The sequence below is a fragment of the Coregonus lavaretus genome (assembly GCF_964263955.1).
Source record: "Coregonus lavaretus genome assembly, chromosome: 16".
NCBI lineage: Eukaryota > Metazoa > Chordata > Actinopteri > Salmoniformes > Salmonidae > Coregonus > Coregonus lavaretus.
In genome coordinates this window covers 1,154,537-1,174,932 of record NC_140003.1, presented here as the reverse complement: position 1 = coordinate 1,174,932, position 20,396 = coordinate 1,154,537, and the positions used below count along the sequence as shown (strand labels likewise).

At 43.5% G+C, this 20,396-nt stretch overlaps 1 protein-coding gene across 1 annotated transcript in view; it reads right to left on the bottom strand.

The window, feature by feature from the left end:
• LOC311143738 (TBC1 domain family member 4-like) overlaps window positions 1-20,396 on the bottom strand; it is a 144,724-nt gene that overhangs the window by 64,408 nt on the left and 59,920 nt on the right. Inside the window, exons 9-12 of the mRNA XM_084179613.1 lie at window positions 18,814-18,924; window positions 16,268-16,396; window positions 15,488-15,538; window positions 5,610-5,845 (exon numbers count right to left, since the gene is read on the bottom strand). Of these exons, the coding sequence (XP_084035739.1) occupies window positions 5,610-5,845; window positions 15,488-15,538; window positions 16,268-16,396; window positions 18,814-18,924 (527 nt within the window). The remainder of the gene's footprint in view (window positions 1-5,609; window positions 5,846-15,487; window positions 15,539-16,267; window positions 16,397-18,813; window positions 18,925-20,396) is intronic.

Sequence of the window (20,396 nt, the reverse complement as noted above, 5' to 3'; positions counted from 1 at the left end):
ACTTAACCAGCATGGCTACCACAACATTCTGCAGCGATACGCCATCTCATCTGCTTTGCGCTTAGTGGGACTATAATTTGTTTTTCAACAGGACAATGACCCAAAACACACCTCCAGGCTGTGTAATGGCTATTTGACCAAGAAGGAGAGTGATGGAGTGCTGCGTCAGATGACCTGGCCTCCACAATCACCCGACATCAACCCAATTGAGATGGTTTGGGATGTTGGACCACAGAGTGAAGGAAAAGCAGCCAACAAGTACTCAGCATATGTGGGAACTCCTTCAAGACTGTTGAAAAAGCATTCCTCATGAAGCTGGTTGAGAGAATGCCAAGAGTTTGCAAAGCTCTCGTTGAAATATGGAGCCACTTACGTGACATTATGTGATGTTGACTGTGCTTGTATCCTCGACTGAGTGTATCCTCATTGTAGGCTATTACTCCTGCACCCAAATGAGCCAGTTAATGACAGCTAGGTTCTCCCACGGTGGAGAGACGATTGTATCAGTTATGGCAAGAATGCACATATTGGGTAGCAGAGCGGAAGATCTGTAACAGAGGTATAACCCTTTGAAGCCACCATGCCATATTAGTACGACACTAAGTGTAGCGTCTAGTGGTACCTACGTTTTATCAACGGATGGGTAGAGATGTCTACACTGAACTGGAGAGAGGGTAGGGCCTGGGTCTGCGGTGTATGCAGAAGTCGAAATGTTCCTCCTCCGTCCTATGGATTTTGCGTTTCTGATGCATGTCAGTGATAGATGGCCCAAACAACCCACTGGGTGTAATAGGGAGATCCAAGAGGCCTGACCTTTCCCTGAACATAAGACTGGCCAAGGCCAGCCAAAGGGACCTCTCTCCTACTACCGCAAGGCTCATGGTACAGCTCATGATGACACAGATTTCCTCTCACATAGCAGGGTCGGCTGTGCGTTGACTTGCCATGTTTTTCAAGCAGCTGTGTGAGAGGAAATCGGATACGTTAGGTGCTCTGACCGAATGGGCTGCGGTTCTGTACATCTTATGACAAATGATGGCGGAAAAGTGTCCCATCTTGTCCGGGAGGGCGGTGTTAACCGACAGGGATGCACTGTGTGAGTGGTTCAGGTAGTTAGCAAACTGGGGCTCCACCGGAGGTGGGCTTATGGAAACCAGACATGTCCATAGGGGCCACTAGGGGTTAGTCTACTGGAAAAAGGCTTTTCCAGGGACCATTTTGCCTTCCTTAGGCAAGATGCGACCACCGGAATGCTAGGTTTGGTCGGGCCGTCGTACAAATTCCTGCCTCTCCCTCGGTTTGGCAGGGCATTGGGCCACTCGATGCCGAATTTGGCCGCAGCTCTCTTGCAGATGTCGATGAGCGTGTGATCCCGGAGGGGATTGGCAACCTCGTCACCAGTTGTGCCCTTGGCGAGGCACCTGGGGACAGGTGCAGGTGCTTGTGAGGGAGGAAGCGGGTGCTCCCCCTCACTTGCAGCTTCCTTAGGCTAAAGAATGGAGAGGCTACTATAGCATGAGCCTCGTCATCGGCCCCTCTGCCAAGATTGTGTCTTCGGTAAATGAGGGAAGAAAATCAAGGTTATCCATCACCTCCGCCCAGCTGGTTACAGATGAGCGCTTGACCCCTACCCTGGGGGTTGGTTCGGAGGCGTGGGTGCCCAGAGCAGGAGCAGACTTTTTTTCTTAGACAGTGTGCTGCAGTGCAGACAAGATTCTGGGTAGTCGACTGTCTCTCAAGCATGCTCATGTCCCCAACAGGCAAAGCAGAGAGGATGGGAGTCTTTCTCTAAAATGCGAGAGCCGCAGGGGCATAGATGGGGCTCGGGTGCCTGGCTCGGGTCATCCCGGCAAGGGGAAGCGGTAGGTATGACTCCGTGGAGTGGGCTACAAAACTGTGGTAAATGGCACCGGTAAGCCAGAGTGCACCCGCAAGGTGGAGTTGCTCTACAGGCTAGAAGGCCCTCAAGACCACAGTATCAGAAGGTAGGACCGGTCAGCTTAGCCAGCGAGGGCGCTGGTAAGCTAGGAGAGAGAAGAACACTACCGTGTAGGTAGAGAGAGCTAGCGAAGGAGCTAGATTTAGTTGTGCGCTTTCGTTGATGCTTAGCTGTGTAGCTAGCTAGTCCTGTTGTTTAGCTAGCTAGCGTACACGTTGAGGGTTAGTAGCCTATCTATAGTAAGCACACTGCTAGCTGAAGATAATGTGTGTTCTTCATTAGCTAGCTTGGTTAGTTCAGTGAGGTTAACCAAATCTCAAGTTCCCTTTCTTCGACCTTGGTGGGAATAAGCAGCACGAAGCAGGTAGCTAAATGGGCTGGTAGGGTGAGAGCTAGCTATGTGGCGCTAGCTGAGTGAGCGACAGAGAATTAGCGTGTGAGCTCAATCCTCTCGACGAGAAGCTGCTGTCCTATGCTCGGCAGCGGAGTCCTTGACAGTCCACCTGTGAACAGGTAAGGAGGAGAGCAGAGGTCGAAGTCGATAACTGAGGAGATTAGAGGATCTTAATCGAATCCGTAAGCAAGACAAAAAAAGTGATAGGAGTGGAAAGTATTGAGCTTTTAAGACGAGTAAAACAAGGCTATCCGTTGTCTCCATTTCTATTTATTATGGCCATTGAAATGCTAGCTATTAAAAAATGTTATCCAACTATAAGATCAATGGGTTAGAAATCCAAAGGATAAAAACAAAAGTGTCAATGTATGCCGATGACTCCATTTCTTAAATCGGCAATCTGGAACCCTGCACAGTCTCATTTAAGTTCTTGATCAAGTTCTTCATATCTCTGGACTAAAACCTAATTATGACAAGTGTACCATATAACATATAGGATTGTTAAAGACAGTGTTTACACTACCTTGTAGTTTACCAATAAAATTGGCGGATGGTGAAGTAGACATACTTGGTATTCATATCTCAAAAAATATTAATGAACTTACCACAATCAATTTCAATAGAAAGTTTGCAAAAATAGATACGATTCTGCAACCATGGTGAGGTAAATACTTGTCTATTTATGGAAAAATCACATTGGTCCTATCACAGTTTACTTACTTACTAATGGTGCTGTCTACTCCAGACAACTCATTTTTTTAATTATATGAGCAAACAATATTTTATTTTATTTGGAATGCTACGCCAGACAAAATAAAACGTGCCTATTTATATAAGGAATATGAGTTTGGGGGGCTAAAATTATTAAATATTAAAGCTTTAAACCTCTCACTAAAAGTTTCACTCATACATAAATTATACTTAAACCCAAAATGGTTCTCTAGTAGATTATTAAAAAAGGCTCATCCTTTGTTCAAAAATGGCCTTTTTGCCTTTATACAGATTACAACTACAGTGAGGGAAAAAAGTATTTGATCCCCTGCTGATTTTGTAAGTTTGCCCACTGACAAAGAAATGATCAGTTTATAATTTTAATGGTAGGTTTATTTGAACAGTGAGAGACAGAATAATATATATATATTTTTTTAAACGCATGTCAAAGATGTTATAAATGTATTTGCATTTTAATGAGGGAAATAAGTATTTGACCCCTCTGCAAAACATGACTTAGTACTTGGTACTACAGTTGACCAGAGCAAAAACCAAGCCATGTTGAAGGAATTGTCCGTAGAGCTCCGAGACAGGATTGTGTCGTGGCACGGATCTGGAGAAAGGTACCAACACATTTCTGCATCATTGAAGGTCCCCAAGAACACAGTGGCCTCCATCATTCTTAAATGGAAGAAGTTTGGAACCACCAAGACTCTTCTTAGAGCTGGCCGCCCAGCCAAACTGAGCAATCGGGGGAGAAGGGCCTTGGTCAGGGAGGTGAAGAAGAACCCAATGGTCACTCTGAGCTCTAGAGTTCCTCTGTGGAGATGGGAGAACCGTGGAGATGGGAGAAACTTCCAGAAGGACAACCATCTCTACAGCGCTCCACCAATCAGGCCTTTACGGTAGAGTGGCTAGATGGAAGTCACTCCTCAGTAAAAGGCACATGACAGCCCGCTTGGAGTTTGCCAAAAGGCACCTAAAGACTCTCAGACCACGAGAAACAAGATTCTATGGCCTGATGAAACCAAGATTGAACTCTTTGACCTGAATGCAAAGCGTCACATCTGGAGTAAACCTGGCACCATCCCTACAGTGAAGCATGGTGGTGGCAGCATCATGCTGTGGGGGTGTTTTTCAGAGGCAGGGACTGGGAGACTAGTCAGGATCGAGGCAAAGATGAATGTAGCAAAGTACAGAGAGATCCTTGATGAAAACCTGCTCCGTGTACATATTACCTCAATACATGTACATATTACCTTAATTACCTCGACTAACCGGTTCCCCCGCACATTGACTCGGTACTGGTACCCCCTGCATATAGCCTCGCTATTGTTATTTTACTGCTGCTCTTTAATTGTTTGTTACTTTTATTTCGTATTATTTTGATTTAGTGGTTCCAAACTTCTTCCATTTAAGAATGATGGAGGCCACTATGTTCTTGGGGACCTTCAATGCTGCAGATCTGTGCCTCGACACAATCTTGTTTCGATGCTCTACGGACAATTCCTTTGACCTCATGGCTTGGTTTTTGCTCTGACATGCACTGTCAACAGTGGGACCTTATATAGACAGGTGTGTGCCTTTCCAAATGATGTCCAATCAATTGAATTTCCCACAGGTGGACTCCAATCAAGTTGTAGAAACATCAAAGCTTATCAATGGAAACAGGAGGCACCTGAGCTCAATTTAGAGTTTCAAAGGGTCTGAACACTTATGTAAATAAGGTATTTCTGTTTTTAATATGAAATACATTTGTGAAATTTTTTTTAAACCTGTTTCTACTGTCATTATGGGGTATTGTGTGTAGATTGCAGAGGATTTAATTTAATCATTTTAGAATAAGTCTAATGTAACGTGGAAAAAGTCAAGGGGTCTGAATACTTTCCGAAGGCACTATATATACACATATATATACACACACACACACATATATATATACACACACACACACATACACACACACACACATATAGTATAATAATAATATAATAATAATATGCCATTTAGCAGACGCTTTTATCCAAAGCGACTTACAGTCATGTGCGCATACATTTTTACGTATGGGTGGTCCCGGGGATCGAACACACTACCCTGGCGTTACAAGCGCCATGCTCTACCAATTGAGCTACAGAGGACCACACACACACACACACACACACACACATATATATATATATATATATGAATAAATAAAAAAGATAGGAGCGGACTACGGCCCCTTATATGGAAGTGTGGTCCACTATTGGCTGTCACTCCTGTCGGTCTACGACAGACATTGTGTAATTGGATCTTCCTAGACTCCGCCCCTAAAAGGGAACACTATCAATAAGTGAGAGACCGAACAAGTAATTGAAATAGAACCAAATTAAACAGTCGGGGTACTGTCCAATTGCACTTTTATGACAATCTGTCTCATCCATCTTTATCTCCTTCTAGTCACGTGGAGAGGAAGTGACATCGGGATAACAGGAAGTGAAGTGTATTGCATTGAGTGTGTGTGTTTGTTTGTGTGGTGTGTGTCATGTCCTGTTGGGTCATGTTGTGTTCAGTGGGTATGTTTACCTGCTCTGCAGCAGTTCAGGGTTGACAGACTGCTGCCTGCGGAGCGGGGCCTTGCTGTGGGTACCAGTGACCCCCTGCTGGCCCCACTGGGTGGGCGCGTCATTGAACGAGATACGCTTCTTCACAGGCGGGTGGCTGAAGGTGTGGGCACGCCGCCGGAACTGGGGGGCGTCCGGATTGTCGTCAGGGAACCCAGGGGGTGTGCCTGGCGGGGAGTTGCCGGGAGAGTCGTCCGCCTGGTGGAGACAGAGTGGTGATGATGATGATGACAAAGCTTTAGCATTCTTATAGATTCAACGGAAAGACGGGGTGTGTTTGACATGTCATTACAAAAATGTAGGTCGTAATGTTAACGGGGGAAAGACGACAGGCACAAGCAGGAGCTAAATGAAAGCAATCAATCCAGCGAAATGTTTCACCCCTCAAACACAGGAAATAGATGGCTGAAAAAGACAGATCCTCAAGTGGGCGGGGCATACACGTTGCTACTAAGTACAGAGATGTATTATAGGTAATGAATGTGTACAGTCATGGTCAAAAGTTTTGAGAATTACAAGTATTGGTCTTCACAAAGTTCGCTGCTTCAGTGTTATGAGATATTTTTGTCAGATGTTACTATGGCATACTGAAGTATAATTACAAGCATTCCATAAGTTGCAAAGGCTTTTATTGACAATTAAGTTTATGCAAAGAGTCAATATTTGCAGTGTTGACCCTTCTTTTTCAAGACCTCTGCAATCCGCCCTGGCATGCTGTCAATTAACTTCTGGGCCACATCCTGACTGATGGCAGCCCATTCTTGCATAATCAATGCTTGGAGTTTGTCAGAATTTGTGGGTTTTTGTTTGTCCACCCGCCTCTTGAGGATCGACCACAAGTTCTCAATGGGATTAAGGTCTGGGGAGTTTCCTGACCATGGACCAACATTTCGATGTTTTGTTCCCCGAGCCACTTCGTTATCACTTTTGCCTTATGGCAAGGTGCTCCATCATGCTGGAAATGGCATTGGTCGTCACCAAACTGTTCTTGGATGGTTGGGAGAAGTTGCTCTCGGAGAATGTGTTGGTACCATTCTTTATTCATGGGTGTGTTCTTAGGCAAAATTGTGAGTGAGCCCACTCCCTTGGCTGAGAAGCAACCCCACACATGAATGGTTTCAGGATGCTTTACTGTTGGCATGACACAGGACTGATGGTAGCGCTCACCTTGTCTTCTCCGGACAAGGTGTTTTCCGGATGCCCCAAACAATCGGAAAGGGGATTCATCAGAGAAAATGACTTTACCCCAGTCCTCAGCAGTCCAATCCCTGTACCTTTTGCAGAATATCAGTCTGTCCCTGATGTTATTCCTGGAGAGAAGTGGTTTCTTTGCTGCCCTTCTTGACACTAGGCCATCCTCCAAAAGTATTCACCTCACTGTGCGTGCAGATGCACTCACACCTGCCTGCTGCCATTCCTGAGCAAGCTCTGCACTGGTGGTGCCCCGATCCCACAGCTGAATCAACTTTAGGAGACGTCCTGGCGCTTGCTGGACTTTCTTGGGCGCCCTGACGTCTTCTTCACAACAATTGAACCTCTCTCCTTGAAGTTCTTGATGATCCGATAAATTGTTGATTTAGGTGCAATCTTACTAGCAGCAATATCCTTGCCCGTGAAGCCCTTTTTGTGCAAAGCAATGATGACGGCACGTGTTTCCTTGCAGGTAATCATAGTTAACAAAGGAAGAACAATTATTTCAAGCACCACCCTTCTTTTAAAGCTTCCAGTCTGTTATTCTAAGTCAATCAGCATGACAGAGTGATCTCCAGCCTTGTCCTCGTCAACACTCTCACCTTTGTTAATGAGAGAATCACTGACATGATGGCAGCTGGTCCTTTTTTCTGGCAGGGCTGAAATGCATTGGAAATGTTTTAGGGGGATTAAGTTCTTTTTCATGGCAAAGAGGGACTTTGCAATTAATTGCAATTAATCTGTTCACTCTTCATGACATTCTGGAGTATATGCAAATTGCCAACATTAAAACTGAGGCAGCAGACTTCGTGAAAATGAGTATTTGTGTCATTCTCAAAACTTTTGACTACGACTGTAGGGGACTTTAAAACTTTGTGGCGCAGAAGAAAGATCAGCATACCCCAAATCCAGAGGTTGAGAAATCAGAGGTACAATTATATTGTCATTGATTCAAGATTTGTACACAATTTTAGCTGAACAGTGTACCACTTACCTTAAAACTCCCATACCATTTCATTACTTTACTTATAAATGGCTTGGGACTCCTGGGACCTTCACATGACAAAAAAACTCCAGGGGACCATGACACAACATCCCAAGAAAATCCTTAAAAACGTCCTCTGGGATGTCCCCGAGAAAAACCGGGAACTAGACTTGATCATATTACTCCAGTGCTAGCCTCTCTACGCTGCCTTCCTGTTAAGGCTAGGGCTGATTTCAAGGCTCTACTGCTAACCTACAAAGCATTACATGGGCTTGCTCCTACCTATGTCTCTGATTTGGTCCTGCCGTACATATCTAAAAGTACGCTATGGTCACAATACGTCCTTACTGTCCCTAGAATTTCTAAGCAAACAGTTGGAGGCAGGGCTTTCTCCTATAGAGCTCAATTTTTATGGAATGGTCTGCCTATCCATGTGAGACCCAGTCTGGGTCTCGACATTACAGTCTTTACTGAAGATTCATCTCTTCAGTAGGTCCTATGATTGAGTGTAGTCTGGGCCAGGGGTGCGAAGGTGAATGAAAAGGCACTGGTGTGACGAACCGCCCTTGCGGTCTCTGCCTGGCTGGTTCCCATCTCTCCATTGGGATTCTCTGCCTCTGACCCTATTACGGGGGCTGAGTCGCTGGCTTACTAGTGCTCTTCTACGTTGTCCCTAGGAGGGGTGCGTCACTTGAGTGGGTTGAGTCACTGATGTGATCTTCCTGTCCGGTTTGTCGCCCCCTCGGGCTCGTGCGGTGGAGGAGATCTTCGTGGGCTATACTCAGCCTTGTCTCAGGGTAGTAGGTTGGTGGTCTGTTGATATCCCTCTAGTGGTGTGGGGGCTGTGCTTTGGCAAAGTGGGTGGGGTTATATCCTGCCTGGTTGGCCCTGTCCGAGGGTATCGTCGGATGGGGCAACAGTGTCTCCCGATGTCCCGTCTCAGCCTCCAGTATCTACGCTGCAATAGTCTATGTGCCGGGGGGGGGCTAGGGTCAGTCTGTTATATTTGGTGTAATTCTCCTGTCTTATCCGGTGTCCTGTGTGAATTTAAGTATGCTCCCTCAAATTTTCTCTCTCTCCCTACCCTCCCGGAGGACCTGAGCCCTAGGACCATGCCTCAGGACTACCTGACCTGATTACTCCTTGCGGTCCCCAGTCCACCTGGTCGAGCTGCTGCTCCAGTTTAAACTGTTTTGCCTGCGGCTATGGAACCCTGAACTGTTCACTGGATGTGCTACCATGTCCCAGACCTGAGGTTTTCAAGCCAAGTGACATTTACTCCTGATGTACTGACCTGTTGCACCCTCTACAACCACTGAGACTATTATTTGACCCTGCTGGTCATCTATGAACGTTTGAACATCTTGGAGAACAATCTGGCCTTAATGGTCATGTACTGTTATAATCTCCACTCGGCACAGCCAGAAGAGGACTGGCCACCCCTCAGAGCCTGGTTGCTCTCTAGGTTTATTCCTAGGTTCCTGCCTTTCTAGGGAGTTTTTCCTAGCCACCCTGCTTCTACATCTGCATTGCTTGCTGTTTGGGGTTTAGGCTGGGTTTCTGTACAGCACTTCATGACATCTGCGGATGTAAAAAGGGCTTTATAAATATATTTGATTGATTGACAAAACCTCCAGAGTACCATGACACAATGTCCCAAGACCGTCCAAAAACATCCTTGGGAACGTCCCCGGGACAAACAAGGTCCTGACATGGTCCTCAATGACATCCTGGTAACTTACAGGGACTACACAAAAGTCCCCCAGAGAAAGTTCCCTTGGGACCATCATGCGACGTCCCCTTGACAATCATGAAATGTCCCCTTGTAGTCTATGAATGTCCCATGGATAACTACCTATAAGAACCCAATAGGAACCATTTCATGATGTTCCATAATGGACATCAAAATACCTTATTATAGTGTCATACTGCGACCAAAACGCAACCTGTACTGAACGTCCTATTATGTTCCTGAGGTTAACGTCATGTATTAATGTTCCTAGAAGGTTCTCAGAACGTCAGTGGGATAATGTCTCGCTGAAACCCTTAAAGGGACCTAATGGGAATGCCAACGAATGTCTTGTTTACTGGGTTAAGAGTAATACTATATTTCCATGTCATGTCCTGGGTTGACTGTGAGCGAAAGAGGCGACCTCGTTGTAGGTATTTGTATTTATTATGGATCCCCATTACTCTTCCTGGGGTCCAGCAAAATTAAGTAAGTTATACATTTAAAAAAAAAACATTACAATACATTTACAACAGATTTCACAACATATTAAGTGTGTGCCATCAGGCCCCTACTCTACTACCACATATCTATAACACAGAATCCATGTGTATGTGTGTATAGTGCGTATGTTATTGTGTGTTTGTGTGCATATGTTTGTGTTGCTTCACAGTCCCCGCTGTAACAAATGCGCTTGTGTTTTACAGCTTGTGGTGTTTTTACAGGATGAAGCAAACTAACTCACACTCCTGGGGCATGTGAGATCTCATATGTGTGTGTGTGTGTGTGTGTGTGGTCCTACTATGATTTACAGGGTAACACTATTTGGATAGTCCTATCCAGGAGCTCGAGTAAATTACATTACTAAGCTGCTCCCGAAAGTACATCAGGACATGGAAATCGATTCTATCGTAGTCCATGTGGGTTTTAATGGCATTATGAAGGGAAGCTCTGAACAGTTGAAACTGGATTTTAAAGAGCTGATTGACTCTCTGCTAGACACTAATAAAATACCCATCATATCTGGCCCTGTGCCCTCTCTGAATCGTGGCATTGAACACTTTAGCAGGATTCTTTCTCTTCACAACTGCCTACGTGATTATTGCAGATCAATGGGTGTACATTTTGTCGCCAATTTCGATACCTTTTGGAAACAAAACAACCCATTTTATAAGGAGGATGGGATCCCCCCAAATCATTTGGGTTCCTGGATCCTTTCACAGCATTATAAGGTGGTGTTGAGACAATTACTTATCAATGACCCAAGCCCAGTTTACTTAATCCCTACCATTGTGACGCTGAGTTGTCATAATGCTTCAGCAAATGTACATTATACCAGGGGAGTTGGTAGACAATGTAAGTAACCTAGATGATGTCCCTCTAACTGCCCTGAATGCCTTTGCTGATCCTACAGCTATTGTATGCAGTAATCATGTGCCTATGAACCAGATATATACTGTTAGCACAGTGTGCTGTGTGCAGGAAGGACGTTTTGTGCAGCTCACCCTGCACTAACATAAATAACATGAGAATATCTACTTCTGCTAAGCTTCCCAGTAAAGCAATGAAAACAAGTTAGCATCCCAGAAGAAGAGTGCACAAAATAGACACGTTAACATATGTAGCTTAAGAAACAAGGTTCATGAAATCAATACTTTGCTAGTAACAGATGACATTCATATTCTGACTATCTCTGAATCTCACTTAGATAATACATTTGACGATACAGTGGTAGCAATACAAGGTTATAACATTTACAGAAAAGACAGAAATGCCAATGGTGGAGGTTTGCTGTTTATATTCAGAACCACATTCATGTAAACCTTAGAGAGGATCTCATGTTAAATACTGTTGAAGTAATATGGCTACAGGTTCATCTGCCTCACCGAAAGCCCATTATTGTGGGAAGATGCTATAGACCACCAAGTGCTAACAGTCAGTTTCTGGATAACCTGTGAAATGCTTGATAATGTATGTAACATCAACAGAGAGGTATATATTCTGGGTGATTTAAATATTGACTGGCTTTCATCAAGCTGCCCACTCAAGTAAAAGCTTCAAACTGTAACCAGTGCCTGCAACCTGGTTCAGGTTATCAGTCAACCAAACAGGGTAGTTACAAACAGCACACATTAATGAAATCATCAACATGTATTGATCACATCTTTACTAATGCTGCAGAATTGTGCTTTAAAGCAGTATTTTGTAATTGTACTCGTATTTTGTATTTATTAAGAATCCCCATTAGCTGCTGCCAAGGCAGCAGATACTCTTCCTGGGTCCAAACATATTAAAACAATGACATTACATATAAAACAGTACATCATATAACATTATTACACCACTACCTATCTACAATACAAAATGTTTAATACCACCATACAACAAAATCACAATGTGTGCATATGCATGTGTCTATACCTTTGTGTGTGTCCCTTCACAGGCCCAGTTGTTCCATAAGGTGTATTTTTACCTGTTTTTTTAAATCTGATTCTACTGCTTGCAGAAGTTACCTGATGTGGAATAGAGTTCCATGTAGTACTGTGCGCCTCCCATAATCTGTTCTGGACTTGGGGAAAGTGAAGAGACCTCTGGTGGCGGATCCAACAGATGTAGTGATCACAATATAGTAGCCATATCTAGGAAAACCAAAGTTCCAAAGGCTGGGCCTAATATAGTGTATAGGAGGTCATACAATAAGTTTTGTAGTGATTCCTATGTTGTTGATGTAAATAAAATTTGTTGGTCCGTGGTGTGTAATGAGTAACAAACAGACGCTGCACTTGACACAATTCTGAAATTGCTTATTCCAGTTACTAATACGCATGCACCCATTAAGAAAATGACTGTAAAAACTTAAATCCCCGTGGAGAGATGAGGAATTAAAAATGTTTATAGTTGAGAGGGATGAGGCAAAAGGAATGGCAAATAATTCTGGCTGCACAAACGACTGACAAACCTATTGCAAATTGAGAAATCATGTGACAAAATGAAACAAAGATAAATGACAAAGAATGAGAGTAAAAAGCTTTGGAGCACCTTAAATGACATTTTGGGGAAAAAGTCAAACTCAGCTACATCATTAATTGAATCAGATGGCTCATTCATCACAAAACCTACTGATATTTCCAACTACTTTAATGTTTTTTTTTCATTGGCAAGATTAGCAAACCTAGGCATGATATGCCAGCAACAAATGCTGACATCCAAGTATATCTGACCAAATTATGAAAGACAAGCATTGTAATTTTGAATTCCGTAAAGTGAGTGTGGAAGAGGTGAAAGAATGAATGTTGTCTATCAACAATGACAAGCCACCGGGGTCTGACAACTTGGATGGAAACATACTGAGGATAATAGCGGACGATATCGCCACTCCTATTTGCCATATTTTCAATTTAAGCCTACTAGAAAGTGTGTGCCCCCAGGCCTGGAGAGAAGCAAAAGTAATTATGCTACCTAAGAATAGTAAAGTCCCCTTTACTGGCTCAAATAGCCGACCAAATCAGCCTGTTACCAACCCTTAGTAAACTTTTTGAAAATATTGTTTGTTTGACCAGTTACAATGCTATTTTACAGTAAACAAATTGACAACAGACTTTCAGCACACTTATAGGGAAGGACATTCAACAAGCACAGCACTTACACAAATGACTGATGATTGGCTGAGAGAAATTGATGCTAAAAAGATTGTGGGGGCTGTTTTGTTAAACTTCAGTTCAGCTTTTGACATTATCGTTTATAGCCTGCTGCAGGAAAAATGTATGTGTTATGGCTTTACACTCCCTGCTATATTGTGGATAAAGATTTACCTGTCTAACAGAACTCAGAGGGTGTTCTTTAATGGAAGCCTCTCCAACATAATCCAGGTAGAATCAGGAATTCCCCAGGGCACCTTTGAGTAAAGCCAGTGTGTCTTATTTATGTGGATGATGCCAAGTCTAGGTTCTTAACAGCTTCTACCCCCAAGCAATAAGACACCGGAACAGCTAATCAAATGGCTACCCGGACTATTTGCCAGTGTGTCTTATTTATGCGGATGACTCAACACTATACACATCAGCTACCACAGCAAGTGAAATCACTGCAACACTTAACAAAGAGCTGCAGTTAGTTTCAGAGCAGGTGGCAAGGAATAAGTTGGTCCTAAATATTTATAAAACTAAAAGCATTGTATTTGTGACAAATCATTCACTAAACCTCAACTAAATCTCGTAATAAATAAATGTGGAAATTGAGCAAGTTGAGGTGACTAAACTGCTTGGAGTAACCCTGGATTGTAAACTGTCATGGTCAAAACATATCGATACAACAGTAGCTAAGATGGGGAGAAGTCTGTCAATAATAAAGCGCTGCTCTACCTTCTTAACAGCACTATCAACAAGGCAGGTCCTACAGGCCCTAGTTTTGTCGAACCTAGACTATTGTTCAATCGTGTGGTCAGGTGCCACAAAAAGGGACTTAGGAAAATTGCAATTGGCTCAGAACAGCGCAGCACAGCTGGCCCTTGGATGTACACACAGAGCTAACATTAATAATATGCATGTCAATCTCTCCTGGCTCCAAGTGGAGGAGAGATTGACTTCATCACTACTTGTATTTATGAGAGGTATTTACATGTTGAATGCACTGAGCTGTCTGTTTGAACTACTGGAGCACAGCTCGGACACCCATGCATACCCGACAAGACATGCCACCAGAGGTCTCTTCATAGTCCCCAAGTTCAGAACAGACTTTCTGTGAATGTATTGTAATGTTTTTAAAATTGTATAACTGCCATAATTTTGCTGGACCCCAGGAAGAGTAGCTGCTGCCAATGGAGATCCATATTACATACAAATCTGAAGATGTTCTTACCCTATCCCTATCCTTATTCTAAACCCAACCTTAGCAAGCAGTTGCTTTTCAACAGATACACTATACAGTATATACAAAAGTATGTGGACACCCCTTCAAATGAGTGGATTCGGCTATTTCAGCCACACGTGTTGCTGACAGGTGTATAAAATCGAGCGCACAGCCCTGCAATCTCCATAGACAAACATTTGCACTAGAAAGTCAGATCATCACATTTCTGACCTGCTACAGCTGCTCCAGTCATCTGTAAGTGCTATTATTGTGAAGTGTAAACGTCTAAGAGCAACAACTGCTCAGCCGCGAAGTGGTAGACCACACAATCTCACAGAACGGGACCGTTGAGTGCTGAAGCACGTAAAAATCGCCTGTCTTCGGTTGCAACACTCACTACCGAGTTCCAAACTGCCTCTGGAAGCAACATCAGCACAAGAACTGTTCGTCGGGAGCTTCATGAAATGGCTTTCCACGGCCGAGCAGCTGCACACAAGCCTAAGATCACCATGCGCAATGCCAAGCGTCGGCTGGAGTGGTGTAAAGCTCGCTGCCATTGGACTCTTGAGCAGTGGAAACGCGTTTTCTGGATTGATGAATGACGCTTCACCATCTTGCAGTCGGACGGACGAATCTGGGTTTGGAGGATGCCAGGAGAACGCTACCTGCCCCAATGCATAGTGCCAACAGTAAAGTTTGGTGGATGTGGAGTAATGGTCTGGGGCTGTTTTTCATGCTTAGGGCTAGGCCCCTTAGTTCCTTAGGTCAATCTTAACTTTACCGCATACAATGACATTCTAGACGATTCTGTGCTTCCAACTTCGTGGCAACAGTTTGGGGAAGGGCCTTTCCTGTTTCAGCATGACAATGCCCCCATGCACAAAGCAAGGTCCATACAGAAATGGTTTGTCGAGATCGGTGTGGAAGAACTTGACTGGCCTGCACAGAGCCCTGACCTCAACCCCATCGAACACCTTTGGGATGAATTGGAAGGAAGAAAGCGAGCGAGAGAGCGAGTGAGCGAGAGCGACTGCTACCATCGAGAGAGAGGCTCTGGGAATTATCACATTCACTATGGAATACTCACTCTCTCAAAGCTCCCCATGCTTCCCAAGCGGCCTCTCATCCGGTTGGCACCCTGAGGATAGAAGAGGGACATATCTTTGATGTAAATGTGTGAACTTCTTGTGAGTCGCACATTACATAACTGAACCTGATTTCAATTAATAAGTACGTTCTCACATAAATTGCAACATTTCCTCGAACTAAACTGCCGATTACAAAGAAAACCTTATAATTCAAAGAATGAAATAATTAAACCATGCTAACCCATGACAACATTTTGTGGGAGGGGTCAACCGGCAGATCTAACAGTAATGTTAAATTAGTGTCGGGAGTAAGAGATTAGAATAGGTTTAGGATTTGGGTTGGCTTTAAGGTTAAGATTAGGGGTGATAAAAGGGTCAAGGTTAGGGATTGAGATCTACTGTCTCAATATCCACTTTCTATTGCTTACTTATACATTCTAAGGATGTCTTTACAATAGTAACAGATGGCAGCAAAGGTCTCGGATTTACAGGAGGTATTATTCAGCAGTCTTAGTGGCATAAATGGGTCAACCCAAATCCCATGGACGTCCACAACACAGAAAGAGACCAAGACAAGAGACAAAGACAGGGAGGGGGGGAGGAAAAGACAGATATTTGGGACCCTTCAGAAGATGTTCTCCATGGCTTTGGAAACAGAGCGAGAGGGAAGAGAGAGCGAGAGGGAAGAGAGAGAGCGCGACAGTGAGCGAGAGAGAAAGAGAAAAATAAATAGAGATCTATAAAGAAAACACAGAGACAGACCGAAATAGAGGTAGTACCCGTGAAAAGATGTTCTCCAGTGAGCTGGTCAGAGAGCTCTTGGCTTTGTTCTTCAGGATGTCCAGTTTAAAGCGGCCGCCAGTCGCCCCTGTGCCGTCTGCTGGTGCTGCCGCGGTGTTAGGGGCATTCTGGTAGAGACAGATAAAGGTTGAAGGTCAGAAGTTAAACCAGGTTGACTGTCAAAAACACTACTGCCTCGTTCTATTTGAGGCAACAACGTTGTTTAAATGCAGAAAAAGTGATGTTCCAAGACTAATGCAATATAGCATAGAAAAGAAAGTGTTCAAAAACATGTCTTAAAAAAAGTTATCATATTGTATAACACCTAACGTGTATATAGTTACAAATAAATGTTGGTAACACTTTATAATAACCTTCAGTATAAACCATTTGTAAGGAATGTATAAGACTTTTAATAAACTGTATCAGTGGTCTAAGGCACTGCATCGCAGTGCTAGCTGTGCCAATAGAGATCCGGGTTCGAGTCCAGGCTCTGTCGCAGCTAGCCGCGACCGGGAGTCCCATGGGGCGGCGCACAATTGGCCCAACGCCGTCCAGGGTAGGGGAGGGTTTGGCCGGCAGGGATGTTCTTGTCCCATTGCGCACTAGCGACTCCTGTGGTGGGTCGGGCGCAGTGCACGCTGACTCGGTCGCCAGGTGTACGGTGTTTCCTCCGGCACATTGGTGCGGCTGGCTTCCGGGTTAAGAGGGCACTTTGTCAAGAAGCAGTGCAGCTCGGTTGGGTTGTGTTTCGGAGGACGCACGACTCTCGAACTTCGCCTCTCCTGTGTCCATACGGGAGTTTCAGCGATGGGACAAGACTGTAACTACCAATTGAATACCACGAAATTGGGGAGAAAAAGGGGGTAAAATACCACAAATAGTTGGCTCTGAACAGGGCAGCACGGTTGGCCCTTAAAAGTACACGGAGAGCTAACATTAATGACATGCATGTCAGTCTCTCCTGGCTCAGAGTGGAAGAGAGATGGACTTCATCACTGCTTGTTTTTGTGAGAGGTGTCGACAAGCTGAATGTACCGAGCTGTCTGTTTGGAATACTGGCACACAGCTCGGACAACCATGCATATCCCACAAGACATGCCACCAGAGGTCTCTTCACAGTCCCCAAGTCCACAGTACTACATAGAGCCATGACTACATGGAACTCTATTCCACATCAGGTAACTGATGCAAGCAGTAGAATCAGATTTTTTTAAAAACAGGCAAAAATACACCGTATGGAACAACAGGGACTGTGAAGAGACACACAAGGGTATAGACACATGCATAAAACACATCGTGATATTGTAGACAGGTAGTGGTGTAATAATGTCATATGATGTACTGTTTTATATTTTATATGTAATGTAAATGCTTTAATATATTTGGACCCCAGGAAGAGTAGCTGCTGCCTTGGCACCAGCTAATGGGGCTACCTAATAAATACAAATACAAAGTCAAAGGGTGGCTACTTTGAAGAATCTCAAATATAAAATATATTTTGATTTGTTTAACACTTTTTTGGATACTACATGATTCCATATGTGTTATTTCATAGTTTTGATGTCTTCACTATTATTCTACAATGTAGAAAATAGTAAAAAATTAAGAAAAACCTTTGAATGAGTAGGTGTCCAAACTTTTGACTGGTACTGTAGGTCCTTATAAACCAAAGTATTTTTGCAGTCCCTAATCTAAAGTGAGGGGTATTTATACTTTATAAATACTTTATACATGTTTTGAGTGACCAGTGTAATTTCTCACAAAAAGATGGACGTGCCATTGGTAGACACTCCAGCAGTACCTGATGCTCCTCAAGGTGCTCCTCAAGGTAAAATAATAAAGACTTATTACTGAACGTTATCGTTTACCTTCAGGAGCACCTTTACCGAACTTTGCCAAACTTTCAAGAATCAGAGCAGACGACACATTTAGTAAGTAAGCTAGGATGCAGTAGTAACATAAAGAAGGGTGAACACAGAACACCAGGCAAATAACTTGACCGCTATTAAATCTCCACATACAAAATGTACACTCGACTGGAGCATTTGACACTACCGTCGGAGTTTGAGTGTGTTTATGCTCCTCTACCTCCCTGTAAAAACACAGAAGCAGTAAAAGGTCTGCAAGACAAGAGGTCTGTAGCTATTTAACTTCTAGAAGTGCTCTCGTTGAGCCCTGAGTGAGCTCCCTCGAGACGGGGCTTACGGAAAGAGGTTTCGCGTTTTGTCTCAATGTACAGTCTGACCATTAAAAACTCCATTCAACTGACTGTGCTCTGCACTGCGGTTGTCAAACTGGTGAGTCAGAGAGTGTGGGCAAGTGAGTGAGTGACAGGAAAGAGGGAGAGAGGGGTAGAGAGAGAGAAAGAACTCTGCATGAGCGAGTTTCCTAATCAAGGACGTGCTAGTCTCTCACACTATAGTTTGAACTATGGAGCGCAAATGGGACCGCTGAGCGGACCTATCGCAGCACTTCTTTTGATTGACAGACAGGTTGAACACATAGGCAGGTCTATAATACAGGTTAGGGTATAGCACTGTACCTGGGGGGCCTCTCCGATGTGGAGGTGGAACCCCTGCTTGGTTCCACATAGCTGGCGGAGGTGGAGAATCACCAGCTCATTCTCTTCCTGGTCTGACGCAGGCTTCATCTTCTATAGGAATGAATACAACGTGTATTAGTCAATCAATCAAAAAATCGAATGTATTTATAAAAGCCCTCTTTTAAATCAGCAGTTTTTACAAAGTGATTTTACATTAACTCGACCTAGACTCCAAAGATCAAAACAAAAGTAGAAGTGAGAGCACAGTGGCTAGGAAAAATTGGGGATCCATAATAAATACAAATACAAGGGGTCTGAATACTTTCCGAAGGCACTGTATATGGCTGCACTTACACAGGCAGCCCAATTCTGATTTCTTTTCCACTTATTTGTCTTTTGACCAACCACATCAGATCTTTTCATATCAGATCTTTTTCAGAGTTGATCTGATTAGTCAAAAGACCAATTAGCAAAAAAATGATCAGAATCGGGCTGCCTGTGTAAACGCAGCCTATTTGGTCTATTGGTGTCATTGAATACAAAACAAAAAGATACAACAGATATGATATTTTTTTGAATTTCTCTCATCTTCTAAAAGGGGTTGAAAAAACTATTAGGCCTAAATATAGCTTCCACTCCATTTTGTCAAAGATAGTGCTCTAAAAATAGATATTACAGATTTCTATTATTGTTGCTCTCTCATTCTCTCCATGGAGGATCTGATTAAGAAACATAAAATCAGGGCTGGGCGATATCACATTAGCATGATACAAAAATCCCCATCAAAATCTGTCTAAACTAGAGATACCGATGTCGGCCTTCCGCATCTGCGGTGAAAGGTGACAGAGCTACAGCGGTGTTTGTCAGACCATGAGACATCCCAAAAATCGGTCTCCTCACAAAAACATCTGTAGCGTCCGAATGGTTTGGCCTAGAAACTATTGACTATGACCCCTCTATGGAAAGATAATTCACAAACACAATGGTGTTCTCCGTTTTGCTCTACGACCCCAACAAGCGCCACAGGACTCGTCTGAAGTCGGTAACGCCTATCTGCCAAATTATGTCTGTAGCAGCCGAAAAGTTTGGGCTACACACTAAGATGACCCCTCTATGGAAAGGTGAGAGACTCAAGAACACGTCGGTTGTTTTGCTATAGGATGTTGGTTGTTGTCAGTTGTTTTGCTCAATTTTTAAAAAATACTTTCTTGATCTTTCATATCTCTCAGATATAGGACAGATTATTTTATTTTCTTCTGTTTTTCCATGTACAAATATGTTATCCATTTCTATGGGCTAATAGCAGTAAGGCCAAATTCAATGTTCCATGTTTTTTTGTTTTTTTTATCTACCTAAAGGCGTCCTAAGATTCTTGGTATGACCATCTTAAAACAATTCCATATATTAGGTGTATTAGCTAGCTGTATTAGAGGCTGTATTAGCTAGCTATGTTTGCTCTGACTCCTTGTACATTTAGCTAGCTAGCTAGCCAGCTAACTAGCGATTAGCGGCAACATTTATTTTAGCCACAACTTGCTAAGAAAAGACAAACTAGCTGTTTGCAGACAGTAAGATACACAAAC